Source organism: Equus quagga, chromosome 2 (genome assembly GCF_021613505.1).
Source record: "Equus quagga isolate Etosha38 chromosome 2, UCLA_HA_Equagga_1.0, whole genome shotgun sequence".
In the NCBI taxonomy this organism is placed as follows: Eukaryota; Metazoa; Chordata; class Mammalia; order Perissodactyla; family Equidae; genus Equus; species Equus quagga.
Window position 1 is genome coordinate 59,657,430 of NC_060268.1, and position 19,228 is coordinate 59,676,657.

General features: G+C 51.9%; 1 protein-coding gene across 1 annotated transcript in view; it reads right to left on the reverse strand.

Annotated features, from left to right (window-relative positions):
* MEGF11 (multiple EGF like domains 11) overlaps positions 1 to 19,228 on the reverse strand; it is a 325,951-nt gene that overhangs the window by 187,073 nt on the left and 119,650 nt on the right. Inside the window, exon 4 of the mRNA XM_046654139.1 lies at positions 15,393 to 15,493. Within this exon, the coding sequence (XP_046510095.1) occupies positions 15,393 to 15,493 (101 nt within the window). The remainder of the gene's footprint in view (positions 1 to 15,392; positions 15,494 to 19,228) is intronic.

The window sequence follows — 19,228 nt, forward strand, 5'->3', positions numbered from 1 at the left end:
ACTAGATTTTCCCAGCCCTGCCAAGGATGCACGCAGCAGCCACAGTTAGAGGAATGATGTGTATATTTTCTGGAAGAAGTCAAAGGCCTATCTGCCCAGTGGTGGCAGTAGGGATCCCAGGGGAACAGGCAGGGCAACGTCCCACCGGACCTCAGAGGCAGGTCCTGGCAGGGCAGCCTGGCAAGGAGGAGGCCGCTGAGTCAGGGTTTCTGGGAATGGATGGCTGTGCAGCGGGCCAGGGCACAGAGCACGGGGACGTTCCATCTCTCTCCATCATCCACCCGCTTGACTGCTGTGTTGGTGGGTTGCCGCAACATATGCATGAAAATTGCAAGTCTCGTAATTCACCCAGATGGTGGAAGCTCCCGAATTGTTCCTTCTCGAGAGACAGCTGTTCCACCACTGGGCCATCTGGCTCCCTCTGCTCTGCACCCTGCCCTGCGAATGGAACCATTTTCCACAGGCAGCTTCTCAGATCTTAGAACCAGCTCTTCTTCTCCGCAGGTAATTAAGACCTCCAGCTGAGGCTCATGTGTGGTTTGTACACATGTCAGAGCCGTGTTTTAAAGCTCCGTCAAGGTAAATACAGGTGGGCGAGGCATGGCTGCCTTGCCTACTTCTCAAGGGAGTGTCTTCCGTCACAGACTGAGAGAGAGAAGCCGTCCAGAAATCAGCTCGCCGTTCGTCTGTGCCGGACAGGGCGAGCCCTCACCCCACTTAGAGGTGCCCTGGAATTCCGGGCTGGAAGGGACCTGCAGAGGTCGTACTGCCCACCCTTTAACAGAGGCTTGTTTCAGCTCAGATGGAGACAGATGAATCTCATGCACACCTTCTCACCATTTGAGTTGTAAAGTTATTAAGAAAGACCTTTAAGTCTAGCTTGTGATTTAGGAACACACTGACCTTCTCAGTGGAAAATAAAGAGCACGGCTGGCAGAGACGCTTCCTGTCACCAGCAGGCTGGGTCCCCTGACCCCTTTCTAGGGGACCCCTTCTGGGGTTCAAATCATTGTTTCTCCCTTGGGACACCCACAGGCTGAACCCCGGGGCCCTGAGGATGCAGATGGAGACTGTCTGTCTTCACGGTCTGGGCAGAAATGCTGCGGTCTGCACACTGTCCTGGAACCAGCAGAGCTGTGACTGGCACCTCGTCGTTTACAGAGCTGCTGTCCTGCACACTCGACAGATCCGCCTCATTTCTGGGATGCACACCAGGAGCTCAGGAATATTTATTTTCTCTTCTGACAGTTTCAAATGTTTTCTTGAGGAAGTCAGGGGAGGGGGCCTGTGTGCCCCACCCCAACCCTGCACTGACACACGCAGGGCTCCTTCCCACATCTGAAAACTGGGTCCTTCTGCCCTCGGCTCCGTGGGGAAGCTCTCTCTGCCTTATGCCACCATTCTGTACAACAAGATCCGATGCTTATTACGCACTTACTGTGTGCCAGGCACGGTTCCAAGCATTTTACACGAATGCGCTCACCTAATCCTCACAGGCCTACGTGGAAGGTACTGTTATCATCCCCATTACACAGATGAGGAAAGTGAGGCACAGAGAGGACAAATAGCAGAGTTCCTCAGACCAGGCTTCACCCCAGCAGGAAATGGGAACTGAGCAGGACAGATGGCCAGGTTGAGGGGTGGAGCGACATCATGCTGCAGGGGTCAGACAGGCAACTGCAGTTAACACCCTATCAGCTAAAAATGACCCTCAACCTCCAGAGATACCAGACCTAGAAGCTGCTGAATGTAGCCTTGCAGCAGCTGAGCCTACAGGCCACTGGCTGTAACAGAATGGTTATGAGCATGAAACTGACACCAGATGCCTGGGGTTGACTTCCTACTGTATCACTTCATTGCTGTGTGGCCTTGGGCAAGGTATGTAACCATTCTGTGCCTCCATTTCCCCCATGTATAAAATGAGAATGTTAATAGTACCTACTTTATAGTGGTGTTGTGAGGACTAAATGGATTAACACAGAAATGAGGCCTAGCATATAGTTTGTGCTGTATAAGTGTTAGCTATGACGATGATAAAGCAGCAGCAGGAGGAGGAGGAAGAGAGGAGGCGCAGGAGAAGGAGAAGAGGATGGTTGTTTCTACTGCCAGATGGGGGAGGTGGGTGTCGGCAGGGGCTGGTGATTACGAAGCCCCATCACATTGTCTGGTAGGACACGGCTGATGCTCTTTTTTATAGACAAGAAAAGCTCCAAGAGGGGAATGCCATGTCTGAGTCACTCAGCTCGTTAAAGTGCAAAGGAGGGCTGCAGCCCAGCCTCCCAACCCCAAGCCAGAGCTGGGCATGTACTGCACAGAGCCTGAGCACGAACGACAAGGAGACCGCAGCCAGGCGTGGGCCCCATTCTGTTAGACCTAAGGTTCCTGTGGATGTCTCAGCCCCGGCTCCCTCGTCAGGGCACTGGAAGGCCCGCTCCACCACTTCCTGGCGGGGGCCCTTGGGCAAAGCATTGCCCTCCTCCAAGTCTCACTTTTACACGTGTACGGAGAGGAAGAGTTCCTGGAAAGTTATCTTGAGAATAAAATAAAATGAGCTAAGATATGTGAAGGCCTGACACCAAAAACGTGAGTTCCTCCCTTAGTCCCGCTCTTTGTGAAGGTGAATGTCGTCTAAGGGAGGTGTGTCCCAGACGGCCTTGCTGTGCCCCATCGAGCTTCTCTGCCTCATCTGGAGTCACCATCAGCTCCTCCTTCCCCTCGCACCACCCCCACAAGGAGTTAAGTCTTGAGGAGGATCTGCAGAGGCCTGTGCCAGCCCCTTTGGGGACGCGGGCCAGGAAGGTCCTGCCCTTGGGAAGCTATGGACTTCTCGCCCACATGAAACTTGTCAGGATAATCCCAGAGACGTGTATGTCCACCACCTTGAAACCAACCAGACAGCATGTCCAGAGATCTCCATGACCGTTTCATGATTCTTTGCCAACCAAATCGCCTCTGTCTGGCTCTCCCTGCAATTCATTTCACTGAGAACTGCAACCGCATGTTTCCATTCTCAACTATTCCATTGGTTTTGGGTCTCATGTTAACTTTGCCCATGGACGGCAAAATGAGAAAAACCTCTGCCCCACAGTCCCCATAATTGGAACTCATGTTTCATCAAAGTTCAGCGCTGACAGGTCCTCTGACATTACAGATGAGGAAGCTAAGGCCCAGAGAGGTGGGATCCTGTGCCCAGCTGCACAGCAAGTTGATGGCCGTGCAGGTAATGAGAACTCCATCACTGAAAGCCAGGTCAGGGCTCACATCTGACAGCACCACGGTGGCCTCAGGCCCCTAGGGCGTGGCTCCCTGCTGGAGGAAAAACCCAAGTCCTCTCAGTCAGGGTTCGGTGACCTCCTCAGAGTCAGAAGGCAGCGTCGGGGGGACTCTCAGACAACAAATGCTGCTTAGCGCCCCGGGATGGTGGAGGCCCTCCAACCAAAACCGGCCCATCAAGCACCAGATGGCACTTGACTTTGGGGCTGAAGACCTCAGCTAGACTAAAATCGGCAACCAGCAGAGAATGTAGCCCCAAACTTGGATCTTGCCTCTGGGGTTTCCATGCAGAGAGGCAATTAAAAAGGAGGAGGGTGTGCTCTGATTAGAGAAAAGACAGGGGCAGCCACTGCCAGGGAGCCACACTGTTTGTCCCAGGGCTTGTACCTGCCCCATGGGAGGTAGGAGCCGAGAAGAGGGAAGGGAAAAGCAAGAGGAGGAGGAAGAGAAAGGCAGATAGAAGAGGGAATGGAGACCCTGCCTGGCCTCCTTCTGCGAGGCCTGCCTCTCCCCTCCTGCCTCTCTAGCATCAAATCTTCAGATAGTGCTTTATGTAAGTCTATTGTGCAAAAACAAGATTAAAAGGGACAGGCAGAACAAAGCATCAGTCTCCCTAACAAAGGCCCCTCCACTTAGTAAATTAGGAGCTCTTTCCACCTGACACACTTTTAAAGGGAAATCTTCAATTACCGTGCGCTGGCGGGGCAGAGCGACAAGAGGTCTGGCCAGTAACTTTATTCTCAAAACCCTGAGCAGGCACTGCAATGGTTTTATGTAATAGAGATACGAATCTAGTCCATATAATTTTGAGAATCCTTTATGGAGGACTGAAGGGCGTTTGAGCCCTGCAGCTGTTTCAAAGAGATTTTCTGCAGTTTATGCGTTTACCTTGCCAAAAGCTTAGCTGAGCAAACAAACAGCATCCTTTAAATCACAACGGCTGCTGACTGTCAGGTCTCCGCAGTCTGTCTGGGGGTGGAAACTCGTGGATAAACAGAGGCCAAGGCTTTGGTCCTTCCACCTGGACGACCAAAGGGATGGGGGCTGCCTTGAAGTTGGGGCTCCCCTGGGTCCCAGATTTGGGACTTTCCCTTTCCTTCCAGTCCAGCTCAGCCTGGGGTAAAGGTGGCCAGCAGGGCAGTTCTTTGACTGGCCGGGGGCAGGAGGAGGCCTCTCTGGCTTTTGCCCTTGGTTCCAGGTCTGCCTCCACCCCAAGAACGAGATTGATGGTGTCATGTGGCTCCCCCTTCCCACCCCATGCAGAGCAAAGATGTGATTCTGGCTCCCTTGGTGACAATTTGGCACCACTGGCTGCTTGAAAAAGAGAAAGAGAAAGCAAAGTGGGAAAGGATGACGGGGAAGCTGACTCTCAGGAGAACCGAGGGAGACGTGAACACACAAACTCTCGAAACTCACAAGCGGGTTCTGGGGCCTTTTTCACTGGCAGATACGCAACATGCACATACAGCCAGTATATGCACAGAACACGTGTGTGCACGTGACATGTAAGAGGGGGAGCTCTTCGCACACAGAGAAACCTAACACTCATGAATATACCTGTGCGCACACTAATAAAAGCTAACACATCCACCGCACTTACCATGCGTGTGGTTTACATACATTCTCTTACTAATTCCTCACAACAATCCATGGGGAAGGTACTGTTGCTACTTTACAACTGAGTAAACTGAGGCACAGAGGAGTGACAGCCACACAGGAGGAGGCAGCAGGCTGGTCCTAGGGTCTGTGAGCTTGACCTTTCATTGTCCAGTACATGCCGCACAGACATCCCTCCCATGGTTGGGAGCCACGTCCAAACGTGCAGACTCACGAGGCCACACGCATACACACAGCCAGACGCTCCAGCTGGGACACCATTCCTCAGAGGCCCAGACACACCACATCTCCAGGGGAAGATGAGACCAGGCACCCCAGTTCAGGCCAAGACTTAGGCTGGGCAGAAAGGCACTGAATATGAAAATATTAAAATACTTCTGCTCTGGTGGGTAGGTGGTTGCCACCCCTTCCCCCTCCCAGCCCCCCACCTTCCCATAATCCAGCACCTACAGGCACCACAAGTGGCCTCCAGGACCCCATTCCCTTCTAACCTATTGGTAGGAGTACCATACCTGTAGTTAAATATTCTCATTCTTGGAATTTAAAATTATGGACTAAGACCAGTTTAGTGGATACCAGGGGAAAGGTGGGGTGGGGGGCGGGCACAAAGGGTGAAGTGGTGCACCTACAACATGACTGACAAACATTAATGTACAACTGAAATTTCACAAGATTGTAACCTATCATTAACTCAATAAAAAAAAAAAAAATTCTCATTCTTACGCCCAGGTATAGATGAGATGGGGACAGTGGGATGTGTGCCTGCAACAAGGGGACGGGACCAGGCTCTTGGGGCCTCAGTGAGTCTCGGCCACAGCCCGGCCAGCATGGTATGAAGGGGGCTCAGTGCTCCCAGCCAGTCTTCCCCTCCCCAACTTGCTGGGCAGCTGATCAAGGCTCTTCAAAGACAAGAGTACTGGATGCCGTCGGGAGGCAGAGGGCAGCTCGGAGTCTCACTGAAGCCGCTTGGCTTCTCTTAGTCAAAGAGCAGCATCAGAGGAGCCCTGAGGACTGGCATGTCCATCGTCCACAAACCCTGTTAATGGCCATTTTTTGAAACATCTCTGCTACAAAGGCCAGGAGCCAGGAGGGAAGGAGGAGCTCAACAAACCAGGAGGCATTGTACGAGGAATTTCACCGTCTGCCCGTGTTCTGGAAGCTCACCTCCGACCCAGAGGGTTAGCCTGCTGGGTACTGGGACAGTGGGCTCAGTCCCCACCGAGCCTCAGAGCAGGGTCCCCAGACTCTTCACACAAGTGGGACACTGGCTACAAACACCAGAACTCTGGGAGCAGCTCTGGGAACCCAAGGGGGTGAGGACCCTATCTGAGCAGGCGACCCTCCACTCTGGGGTCTCAGAGCCGTGCCCAGAGACCACTCCTTTGGGTGTCCTTTGAGGGTCCCCAGGAAAAGCCAGCCCAAGTGTCCTTCTTCTAGTCATCAAGGCTGCACAAAACATGTGTCCCTGCTGGGCTCTGTGCTGGGGGCTAGGGATAGAGAGGTCCCGCAGCCTCGGCTCTCAAGGAGCTCACGTCCAGGGAGAGAATAAATAAGCTGAGAATGGTCAGGGCAGGCGGAGGTGAAAGGGGCTGAGGTGAGCACTGGGAGGGGAGAGGGAGGCATTGGGTGGGGCTTCCCAGAGACCATGCAGCTTTGCACTGAGTCTCTAAGAGCCACTAGACAGAAGCTGGGGAAAGCAGGACCAGGGGTTCTAGGAAGCAGGGGCAGCCTGTACGAAGGCCCCGAGAGACTGTGGACAATTCAGGTGCCTGGGTGGCGCGCAGAGGATCGGCAATGGGACCCTGGGGAAGCGAGACACAAAGTGGTGGGTCTCAGCATGGAGGAGCCTGGGTACAGCATTTGCAATAAGTGGCAGGGCGGGGCACGGGAGGGAAGAGTCCAAAAATATGGAGGGGTGGCAGTTGGAAGTGCAATTGAAAGGGATTAGTGGAAGCTGATCCCTCAGTATTTTCCGAGCCCCTGTGTGCCCGGCACATTGTGAGCCGCTGCAGACCACACAACGACGTGTTTTTAAAAGGGTGCCCCTGCCCTCAGGAGCTTACAGTTCCTGTGTTGTTCAGTCATCATTCATCATTTACTGAACACCTTCTAGACACCAGGTGCTGGTCTAGGAGTCGAGGAACCAGCTAGGAACAGATCCAAGTCCCTCGGCCCTGTCGAGCACACAGTGCTCGATGTCTGCATACTTCTATACACCTCTGTGTCAGGCAGTGATCGTGCTAATCAATAAAAACAGGATAAGGGGGTACAGAAAGACGCCAGGGAGGGGACTGCTGTTTCCAATAGCACGGTCCGGAAAGACTGCTAATATGACATTCGAGAAGAGACTACGTGAAATAAGGGAGTGAGCCCCATGGAGATCCGGGGGGAAAGCATTCGGCAGAGGGAACAGCACCCAAGATTTCCCGTGTGCTGGGGTGGGAAGGGGGCTAGCACAGGTGACGGAGGGAGTGGGAGGAGGTGGGTCAGGGTTAGCTGGTGCCAGGCCACATGGGGCCTGCGGCACAGCAAGAAGGTCAGAGAAGCAGCAAACAGCCAGCCAGGACCAGAACCAGAGGTGGTACTCCACAGACGCCCAGGGAGTTCAGAAGATGGAGGCTTCCACAGAGAAAGGGGGGGCTAGGCTGGGGGAGCTACTTCTCAGGCTTTACCTGGCCCAGGACACCCAGGATGGGGACTTGCATAAGTGCCCGACTGCTCTGACTCTAATAAAGGCTTCCCCTCTGAGGCCGCCCAGCCCGGATGGCAGAGGTTTAATTACAGCTGCAGCTGGCAATTAAGCGGCTCCTGGATCCTTCCGTGGCTGCGTCAGCACACAGGACCCTGCTGGCACTCGCTGCGGGTGAGGCCCAGCAGGAAGGTTTAGGGCTAGCCCAGCAAAACGCTGCCGGCCAGACCCCCCATCTCTGGTATCCCCTCGGCCCAAGTGCCTGAGCACGGTCATCCACGCCTCACCCATCCCTGCACACCCCTCCTAAGTTGTCCTTCACCCCTTCAACAGTCCTGCATGCTGCTGCCCCCAGAGCACAGTCCTGACACCACTGTGAGCACGGCACTGGCTGCTTAAACCCTTCAGTGACCTCAAGAGATTGTCTATATGTGTATATATATACATATATATATAATATACACTTACACACACACAGTCATACACCACATTAACGACATTTTGGTCAATGACACACCACATATACGACAGTGGCCTCCTACGATTAGCACCATGTAGCCTAGGTGTGTAGTAGGCTGTACCTTCTAGGCTTGTGTAAGTGCACTCTGTGATGTTCACACAATGACAAAACTGCCTAACGATGCATTTCTCGGAACTATCCCTGTTGTTAAGCGATGCATGACTGTGTAAACATTTTTTCCCACTATACCACATGTTTCTCATTCATTTGTGTATCCCCAGGACTCAGCAGTGCCTTCAAGGCTAAGGTACCTAATAAATGTTGATGGATGGATGGACAGATGGAAGGATGGATGTTGCTCTGGGCAGTGAAGCTCAGCAGGTGTTGGTGACCCAGGGGAGCAGCATCCGCGCTGTTTCTGGGGATGGCAGGCAGCAAGGTTCCCGGGGAGCCTCCTAGAGGGCCAGGTGGGAATTCGTTTACCTAGTAGCCGTGTGGAGAGGCCGAGTTGCAGACAGGACCCACAGCTCTGTTCACACACTCACACGCACAGCATCCCCACCCACCACCTTAATCCCGGCACCTCTCAGGACCCACCTTAGCCACATTTTGAAATCAAACCAGTTTGTCTCCAGTCCCTTCCTCTCCCTACGTGCTCTTCACTCACCCTCTGTCTGACCCCACTTCTCTCTTCTGGCCACGGGTCCCTCCTGCTGAGAGAAAACCCACTGTAAGAGGGGAAAGTACAGGACTGGAAGTAGCCCCCATCTCAATTCCTGGGCTGCGCCGGTCCACACAGACAAGTCACTTGGCCTCACCCAGCTTCACTTCCTCTACTGTGCAGAGGCAGTAATAATAACACTCACTTCTCCAGTCTGTGGAAGTCAGCAATCAGTCCAAGAGAGCACTGAATTAAACCTCAGAGGCTCTGGTTATAAAGCCCCCCACTCCGCCACTCACTATAAAACAGGGGCCGGTCCAGTGACACGGCAGAAAGTGCTAACGCAGGCCCCTTCTCCTACAAAAATGCCCCCAAAATATAACAGAAATATTTTTTAAATATGTAGCTGAGCACTAAGGAAAGGTAAATCCCCATGTGTGAGAAAAAGGGTGGGGGTTTACAGGAGCTGCAGAAGGTCAGATGCTGAAGCTGAGGGGGCCCAGGGCACAGGCGCCATGGCTAGCTGTGGCCCTAGCCCCACCCAGGCTGGGAGCCTGGGGTTTCACACCCCCGGGGGCAGACTTGGCCTTGGGAATTGCTGGTCCACGTAGGGTAAACTTGAAAATGCTGCCCCCTAGCCTAGGGAAAAAACAAGGGATTCTGGATAAGGGAAAATGTCTCCCACAAGAAACAAAAAACCAGGAGGGGGGAAAGGGGAATGACTGCTTAACGGGTACGAGGTCTCCTTTAGGGGCGAGGAGAATGTTTTAGAAGTAGATAGAGGTGATGGTTGTACAACACTGTGAACGCACTAAATGCCACTGAATTGTACACTTCAAAATGTTTAATATTGTTATGTGAATTTCACATCAATTTTTTTAAAAAGTGGGGGAAAAAACCATAAGCCTTCACCACATGCAGCATGGAGTCCCAAACCAAGTCAGCAATGCAAAGACGGGTCCTGAGCCAGCAAAAACCGTTAGTGTGCCTAATAAGAAAATGCAAACTAGTGTGTATGGCTCTTGCACAACTCAGTGCATGCGGGAGGGGAAAAAAGGCTATTTTGGCAAAAAAAACAAAAAACAGAAAAAAGGAAAAGAAATTAGGACCTGTACAAGGAAACAACCCTCCATAAGGGAGAATGCGCAGTTTCCACAAACAGTATTGATGCTCTAGGCACTTGGGCTAATAGAACTAAGAGCACTAGAGAACCATCCGGAAGAGACCGTAAAAGAAATATGTTTAAAATAATTAAAGCAATAACAGAAGGATTAGAATTCATAATGAGAGAATAAGACACTACAGAAAAAAACACGCAGATCTGAAAAAGAACCAATAGAACTCCTAGAACTGAAACATGTAGTCATTGAAATTAAGACCTCAACAGACAGGTTAATTAGCAGAGCTAAAGGATTTGAAAAACGGATCTGAGGAAAATGTCCAAGATACAACACAGGGAGATAAAGAGATGAAAAATGAGAGCCCAGGAGAGAGAGGAGGGAAGGAGAGAGTCCAGCATTTTGGAGCTCCAATTGGAGAGAACTGAGAGAATAAAGGTAAGGAGATCTTGAAGAGATATGGCTGAGAATCTTCCAGAACTGATAAAGGACATGAATCCTTAGCTTGAAGAAGATGTACACCTCTAAGGAGCAAACAGTATGAATAAAAATAATCCACATCCAGACATCCTAGGGACACCGCAGAGCACGGCACTGACAAAGTCCAGAACACCACGGAAAGCATCCTCGAACTGCCGAAGAACAGGACTGAGGACCTAGAATCTCACAGGCAACCAAAGCATCTTTCAAGAGTGAGGGAAAAATAAGGCATTTTCAGACAAGCAAACATACGAGTCGACCCCTCGTAGACCTTCCCGGAAAGAATTACTCAAAAAGACCCTTCAAGGAGAATGAAGCCGAACTGAGAAGGAAGAAGTGAGACTCAAGAAGAGATGAGGAGCAAAGAAATCAGTAAACATAGAAGTCAAATTTAAACTCAAGTAATCAACTGTGTGAAACAAGTGCAATAATAAAACGGAAATACCTAAATCCCAGAAAGGGTGAGAGGCGTTTCACTGGAGCCAAATCTTACGCACTCCTCAGGTTCCTTCCGTGCAGCCCGTCTCCCAGACCTTCAGCTGCTGGCTCCCCCTTGGCCACCCCCGTGCAGACTGACCCCACTGGGCCACATCAGTCCCTCTTCTGAAGCCGACCTGACTAGATGCTCAAGTAAGCTGGGCGCCCTCCAGGCCACAGCCCAGCTGGGCCCATCAGCCACAGACCTGAGCTTCTGGCTAATGCCGCCACTTCTGGATCTGGATGAAAGCCACACTGCAGGATGCGTGCTCTGGCATTCCAAGCAGTCCCTACGAGGGCTAGAGGACACCACCTGGAAGTTTGGGGGAGTCACCTCCCCATGGGGGAAATTCTGCCAACAGGAAATGGGAGACGGGGCGTTGTACAGAGAAATTCCCTCTCCTTGCTGGCTATTCTCTGTTGCCCATCAGAAGCCCTGAATACCAAGCAGATGCACCTGTTAAGCAACCTCCTGGGCTCCTTGCAATTTACTGGGAGGCTGTGGTCAGCACAGCAACCAGGCCCTGGGATAACAAAGACCAGTGATTTCAAAGTGTGGCTCCCATTCCAGCAGCATGAGCATCTTCTGGGAACTTGTTAGAAATGCAAATTCTCCAGCCCCACCCCAAATCTTCTGAACCCGAGACTGAGGCTGGGAACAAGGAGTGCGTGTTGTAGCAAGTTCTTGTGCAGGTCCTGAGCGCTCTCGGCATCAGGTGGGTTCCTCGCAGGTTCTGGTGAACTTGAAGGTTCTCTGGCCTCCCAGGTGGGGAGGGAGGACTGCAGGCCATCAGCTTCCGAATGCTCCCAGGCTTACAGCTTCTCTGGCACCCAGCTCCCTGGGCACAACTTTCTCCCTCTCACAAGTTCCCCAACCCTGGGGTCTCCATTCTCTCACAGACAAGTGACAAAGCCTGTGGGGGGCTGGCTGGTGTCCCCTCCCTCTCCTCCCTCACAATAAGCAGGAACAAGAGAGTACTGGTAATGGCTGACACGCCCCAGCTATGGGTTGAATTGTGTCCTCCTAAAATTCCTGTGTTGAAGTCCCAACTCAGCCCCAGTCCCACAGAAGGAGACCTCATCTGGAGATAGGGTCTTACAGCGGTAATCAAGTTAAAATGGGTCAATAGGCTGGGCCCTGATCCAGTAGGACAGGTGTCCTTTTAAAAAGGGAAAATTTGGAGATCGACACACATACAGGGAGAATGCCATGTGAAGGACGCAGTCACGCTGCCACAAGCCAGGGAACCACCAGAAGCAAGGAGGGAGGGCTGGAACAGATCTTCTGTCACAGCCCTTAGAAGGAACCAACCAACCCTGCCGACACCTTGATGTTGGACTTCCAGCCTCCAAAATGGAGAGACAATAAAATCCTGTTGTTTAAGCCGCTCAGGCTGTGGTGTTTTCTAACGGCTGCCCTAGGAAATTAATACCTGCCTCACCCAGCCAGCCTCAGCACCCCATCTCCCAGCCTAGATCCTCCCACTGCGGTCAGGCAGCCTCTGCACCCCCCTACCACGCTCAGGCCCACCTCCATGTCTTTCCTGATGGGGTTCCCTCTCCCACCCCCCGCTAAAGATGCCCTTCCATCAAGCCCAAACCCCCACGAGGCCTCCCGAGGGATCGCAGGTCACGGCATTCTCTCCTGCTTGAGCCTGTCCAGTCCCTGTCTAGTCTTTCTCACATTCCTGTCTGGGCCGTTATCTGAGGATTTTCCTGCGTGTCAGTCTTGCCTTCCCAACAAGACTAGAGGTCCCTCGAGGGCAGCGCAGCACTGTGGGTGGGCCGCAGTAGGCGGGTAATAACTGCAGCACTGGGCTGAAACATCCGTCGAGGACTCCCTCTTCGCTCTTCAGCCTGTAGCTATTTCTCATTAACACTCGGTAAGTGGGCGTGGCCAAAAAGACAGCCTCTCCTCTCTTTACTCCTGCCTACTTTATAAGAATGCCTGTCAAAGCATCTGTAACACTCGTGGCGCATATTTGTGTACCAGACCACCTCCTTCCACTAGGCTGCAAGCTCCTTGAGGCAGCAGCCATTTCTCATCCACATCTATGTAGCCCCCACATTTGCATAATAGGAAGCAACAAGTATAAGTCAAATGGATAAACATGAGTATATGGCAGAAACTATTTACCATGGATCCTAGAGACACTGTAAAAGTTTCAAGGAATCCATGAACCCACTGAAATTGCGTGCAAAGGGCTGTGTGGATGTATAAGTTTACATATATAGTGTGCATTTTCTCAGGGAATGGGTCCATGGAGCTCTGAGAAATTAAAACAAAAGCCAAGACTGAAAAAATGTCAAGACCCAAAGCCATGGAGTAGGGACCTGGCATTTATGAAGTCTCTGCCCTGTGCCTGGTGGTGTAGATATTACACTCCCCATTTTACATGAGTGGAAACCGAGGTTTGGCGAGGTGACGTCTTGTCTAGGCTCCTGAAGAGAAGCAGCTGGTCCAAGTGGTTCAGAGCAGACTCTGAGCCAGGTAGTCTGGGTTCAAATCCCAGCTCTACCACTTTCTAGCTGTGTGATCTCGGTCAAGTTCCTCAGTCGCTCAGTGACTCAGTTTTCCCATCTGTAAAATGGGAGAAATAAGGGTACCTACCTCATAGGTCTGTTGTGAGGAGTTGTTGCATGGATGTATGTAAAGTGATCAGAACAGTGCCTGGTGTGGGGTGTGTACGCTGAAGATGATGATGATGATGATAAAGAGGAGGAAGGTGGGGTGGCAGAGCTGAGATTCAAACCCAGGCCTGTATGACTCTTGCCCCTCTGTGTCATCACTACCACACCCAGCATGCCACAATGCCCCATCCCGCTGCTGAAACCCTTCTGTCCCCTCCTAGAAAAAGGCTTCAGTCCTGAAAGTGGCTTTTCTAGCTTGGCTTCCTGGAGATGGCCTGGGCCGTGGCCACCAGCTCAGCAGGCAGTACCTGGCTGTTACATAAGGAGTAGGTGGGAGGTGATAAGCTGCCCTTTCCAGTCAGCAACACGGAGCCCGCACAATCAGGACACTCAGCGCTTCTGCCCTGCTCTTCATTTTCCAAGAGCTTTACCAACACCCACTAATGGAAATTAGAAAGCAAACGTGCTCATCCACTCCTGGAGCCCCAGGCTGACGTCCGAACTCCCTTTATAATTTCCCTGAGTCCATCACTGTGCCCTGAGCTCCGAAGGGCCACTCACATCCATCCTGCTCAAGCTTTATGAGTCCCGTGTCCCACCCCTGGCCTTACTCTCGCTCCCCTCCAAGAAGACAGAGCAGCAGAAGTTAAGCCTTGGTCCTGACCTCGCTTCTATACTCAGGTCCCCATGGTAACCCCATTCCAGGTGAGGCACTGGCCAAGGCCTTGCCCTCCGCCCTGCTCCTGAGAAACAGCCTTTTGGGGTTTGCCATGGGTAAATATCTTTGTATTTTTCCTGCAAACCCATCACTATTGAACCCATTTGCAGGAGCATTTTTCATTCCCTCCTGTAATGCAATTAGAATCGAGTTTCTCCAGCATTAGGGGAGATGTAACATCAGTAGGGAAAATTGTCATTTCATTCCCAACATCAACACGCCCACTCTGCCCAAATTCTCTCTCTGGTGCTAGCTCGCTCTACCCACCTGAACGGCAAGGAGAATACTAACAAGGAAAATCACTCTCCGAATGAAGAGGCAGTCCTTGGGGGTGGCTTCTCCTCTCAGTCATTACACAGGGGCTCCCAGCTTCTCTGACCCTCTCCTGCAGTTGAGGGAACCCTCTCATGCCCTCTGGAAAGTCCCATGCTGACCCCATCCCACTGGTCAGAGGTGAGTGGGGAAAGAGTCCATCAGACTCTAACAGGTCTATGCTCATTCTCCCAGAGAAGTTAAGTGACTTGCCCAAAGCCACATGCCTGGGAAGCTGGGAGCAGAACCCAGATCTGCAGGTTCCTGGGTGTCTCCCACTGCACTACACTGCCTCCCACCCAGAGGGCCGGCAGCTGCCAGCAACTTAGCCCTTGTCTCTCTGGGGACACTAAGGCTTCAGTTTTCTGAGCCATGGCAGACAAACAGGGAAAGAGGTAACATGTATCCTTCACGCATTCACCTTTTCTTCAGTGTCTCCCAACCCCTTTTGGAAATCCTCCTACTTCCTGGAACTGGTCCCTTGTGATCTGTCTTGCTCTTGCCATCCTCCTAGGTACTATGATCTTGTCCTCCAATGACCCAGCCTTCCTTCCTTCCTCTCTTCCATCCATCCACCCATTTCTCCATCATTTATCCATTCATCTCTCCTTCCATCCAACAAAGCCTCCTTGAGCACCTCAGCTCTGTGCCAGACTCTCAACACTTCTTCCCCATTGCTCCTCAGAGCACCCCCTTCTCTCCTGACGCCGTCAAAGGCTAGAACTGACCTGCTTCCATCCCCCTCTTAGGAGGTTGATCTGATGGACAAATTTGTGCTAATGTGTTTGCACCAGACTCTTTATCCCCTCAGAGCTGGCAGCGGGCAGGGACTTTTGGAGCCCTAGGCTAGCCGAGGCCTGCTGCCCAGGGCCTAGATGACAGCCCTACCCCTCTTTACATCCCCTCCCCTCCCCTCCCCTCCCCACCAGGCCAGAATAGCAGCAGCCCCTACATACGTATGCAGAAGTCTCCGTTCTCGTAGTAGCCGGGGCAGCACTGGGACCTCCGCCGGTACATGGTCCGCAGGCCGCGCCGATACGCTGTCTTATAACTGATCCTAAGGCACAAGGGAGAAAGCCACTTGAAAGTATTGAAAATCAATCACTCCCGTTAGAATATTTGTGTTAAGCTATATCGAGGATGCCATTCAATAATTACTTTAAAATGCATGGCGGCTTCGAATGTGAAGGAACACAATAGAGAAAAATCAATGGCGGGATCTGGCCTGTTGTGATGCAGAATGTGTTACTGATATGGTGGCATTCGTGCTACACCTGCTGGCTTTTCCCCAGTCTCTTCAGAGTGATATTTAGAAGGGTAACAGAAGATAGATTCCCGGGTGACGTTGTGGAGGGTAATGGAGGGGCTTCTCCTTTAAACCCCCAGACCCTGGGCTGGAGTTGCCCACGGGGGGACCTGGACAAGAATCGGGCCCCGAGAGTTCCCATCCCCACCCCCTCAACAAGCAGACTGCTGACGGCCCCTGGGAACTGGTCCACCCACTTGGAGAGGCAGAGTCAGCAAAGGCCTCGCTGAGTCTGACTCAGTCCCAGAGAGTGGATTAATCTCTCTCACACCACAATCACACCACCTGGGGAAGGGCTTTGCATGCCATCCCTGGGGAGGCTCAGAACCGATCTCTGGCTCTGCAGAGGAAGAAACTAAGGTCAGAGAGCAGAAGAAGCTCTGGACGGGGAGTCGGAGACCTGGGTTCCAGTTCTTATGCTGACATGGGTGCGGAGACTTCACCCTGTGCCAGGGAGATTTATAGGATAATCTCATTCCATTCTCCACCTGAGGCAGGTAGCATTATTATGCCCCTTTTATTTCATTTTATATTTTAGAGTTTTTATTATTATTTTATGTACCCATCCCCCTTTGTTTTATGGATGAGAAAACTGAGATTCAGAGAAGTTATTGACTTGCTTGAGGTCACACAGCTAGTAAGTTTCAGAGCCAGGATTCAAACCCAAGTCACTCTAATTTCAAAGCCACCAGGCTTAACCTACTGCCCTGCCAGTTCCCAGCCAGTGGCTTGCTGGGCTCACAGGATGGCCATAGTGAAGGGGTAAGAGAAAGGAAAGGGATGGTGTGAGGACTGAGTCCTTAAGAGGGAGTCGAAATGGGGTCTTGGAAGGCAAAGCCCCTTCCTCACACATAGGGTCAAATGGAGGAGATCTGAAGCAGCCATTAAAGACCAGAGAGAGGAAGGGACTTCCCAAGGTCAAGGTTTAACTAGGACTCAACCCCTGAGGCCAGAGCTCTTTCACCTCCCCAGCAGCCCCCCCAGGGGAGCCTGCCCTGTGGACCCCTCCCCGGGGGGCAGAGCAGCAGGGGCCGGTCCCTGGCGATGCCTGCAGCCTGCCTTCCATGGACGGTCAGGCCAACTTGGGAAGGGCGTCCTGCAGCACAGGCCGGGCCAGTCCTCCCTGTCCTTAAAGACAAATGACAGTGCAGGGCTCTGGGGAAATTTGTGATATTTGGGCATGTCATAAACTAAGGTCATTCCACTTTGTCAAAAGCCCATAACGGAAGGTAAGCCAGCCTCAAAGTGAAGCCGCTTCCCCGGCCAGGAAGGCAGCCCCTGGCAATTTCAGGGGGTGTGTAAGCTTCTCAGATGAAGAATGACTCAGGGTTGACTCAGAGGTCATCCAGTCCATTCCTCTCACTAAACAGGGTTATCTCCAAGCCTTCCAGTGGAGGGGTGGTCTCAGCATCATAAAAGCCTCTGAGGGGAGAGGTGTCCCCCCTCACTTCCAGCTTTCCCATCCTTGCTTGCTCCTCGTACTGGGGTGGAAGCAGGAGAGGGAAGGGGCCAGGGGCCAGGTGGCTGTCAGGAGAAGGATGCCATGTTCAAACAAGCCATTCCACTCCAAAGCAGACTGATGGTGTGGCTGTCAGCATGCACACCCTGGGTCACCAGGAAAGCTGCAGGGCGACTCAATCATTCAGCAAAATAATTCACGTTTCAGGAATGCAGCCTATTTTAATAAGCAGCCACTCACTCATCCTTCCCCAGTGGTGATGGACGGCAGCCCCAGCCTCCAAGTACCCAACACAGCCACACCTCAGAGCAAACTCGGCTCTGGCACGGGGCCTGACAGGGCTCATGGGGAGCAGGGCTCCTATTTCTGCCTCCACCTCTGACCAGGGCCACAGGCAGCTAACTTGGCACAATTGGGGGAGTCAGAAGAGGGCATTTGTTCCCACCTCCTCATTTCACAGTCAAGGGCTAGAGGAAGGGAATGCAATAATGGCTGAGTAGCTCCTATTTATCAACCCTCCTGCAAATAACTATACAATCTGGGACAAATGTAAAAAACAACTACCTGAAGGCACTAGAGAGAGGACAAAGGCGGATGCTGGAGGGAAGTAGACACTGGGAAGAAAGGAATGACACTGGGCAAGGTGAGCCCAAGGGCAGACCCCAGGCAACAATCCTCCAGGCAGCTAAAATTCAGACAGAAGACACATATCCTTACGTGTCCGAAGAACCACAGGACAAGTCCAGGGTGGACCCAGCAACTAGAAAGCGAAAAGGGAAACCCCAGAAAGGAGAGAGGCATGAAGAGGAAGCCCCATATTCTTTGTAAAATCTCTGCCCGAACTTCTCTCACCTGAATTATGTGTGTGGAGGGCAGGTTCCAAGCTGTCAGCTAAGGCTAAAAATCCTGAACTTTCAGAGTTTGGAATTTGAGTTTAACGAAGTTAACTGGCTGCTAAAACAAACAAACAACAGATCAATACTCTCTGTAGGAACATAACATAATTCAGTCTCCACAGTTGCTGTTATTCTCAATGCCCAGAATGCAATCCGAAATTACTAGACTTATTAAAAAAGAAACTAGAAATATTACCTGTATAAGGGAAAAGGCGATCAATGAAGACCAACCCTGAGATGACTCAGATGTTAGAATTAGCAGTCAAGGATTTCAAAGCAGCTATTATAGCTATGCTCGGTGTCTCACAGCACATTACTCGCAAAACCTCAAAGAAAACCAGGACTTTGGCTTTTCAGCTTAAGAGAGTTTCCCCATCCACATTGCTACCCACCATGATTCCTGCACAAACTCCAAAGAGGGACTAGGCCCACAAGGAGGAAGCAAAAGAAACTGGAACCAACACAGACACTCAGCAACTAGGAAACAGGCCTACCAGCAGCCTCTCCCTCATTCCCTCACTTACCCTCAGCCACGGTCTTTCACCCCTCAAATAACAAAGTCACATTTCCTCTATCTAATAGCTCACTTTTTTCCATTTCCCCCTACAATTTTCAAAGTATTTTCACATTCCTGACCTCACTGGACCCTGCGGGTAAGTAGGGCAAAGATCACTACATGTTTGATGAATACACTGGGAATCCCAAAATAAAGTGACTTGCTCAGGGTCATCCAACAAAACATGTTCTCTCTTCCTTCCTCTTCTCTCTCCCCGAGTGGCATGAGAGCATGGAATGATTTGCAGGAGGGCTGCAGACAAGGGAGCAGGATACCCATACACAGTCGTTCAGGTTGAGCACTTTCCGTGGGCAGCCTGGCCAAGGTGCCTGAAGGCTGCTGAATCCCAGCCTGAACTCTGTCCTCCAAGCCAGATGCCCTGGCATGGGCTACATCTGCTCGGAGGGCAGCTGTCTTAGGTTGGGTTTTGCCCCCAGAAGCAGACCCTGAGGCAAGGATTCAAGGCCAAGCAGTTTATTTGGGAGGTGATCCTAGGAAGCACTCGGGGGGGGGGGGGGCGAGTAGAAGAATGAGACAGGGAAGTAAAGGCAGCCAATGCAGGGTGTGCTACTGAG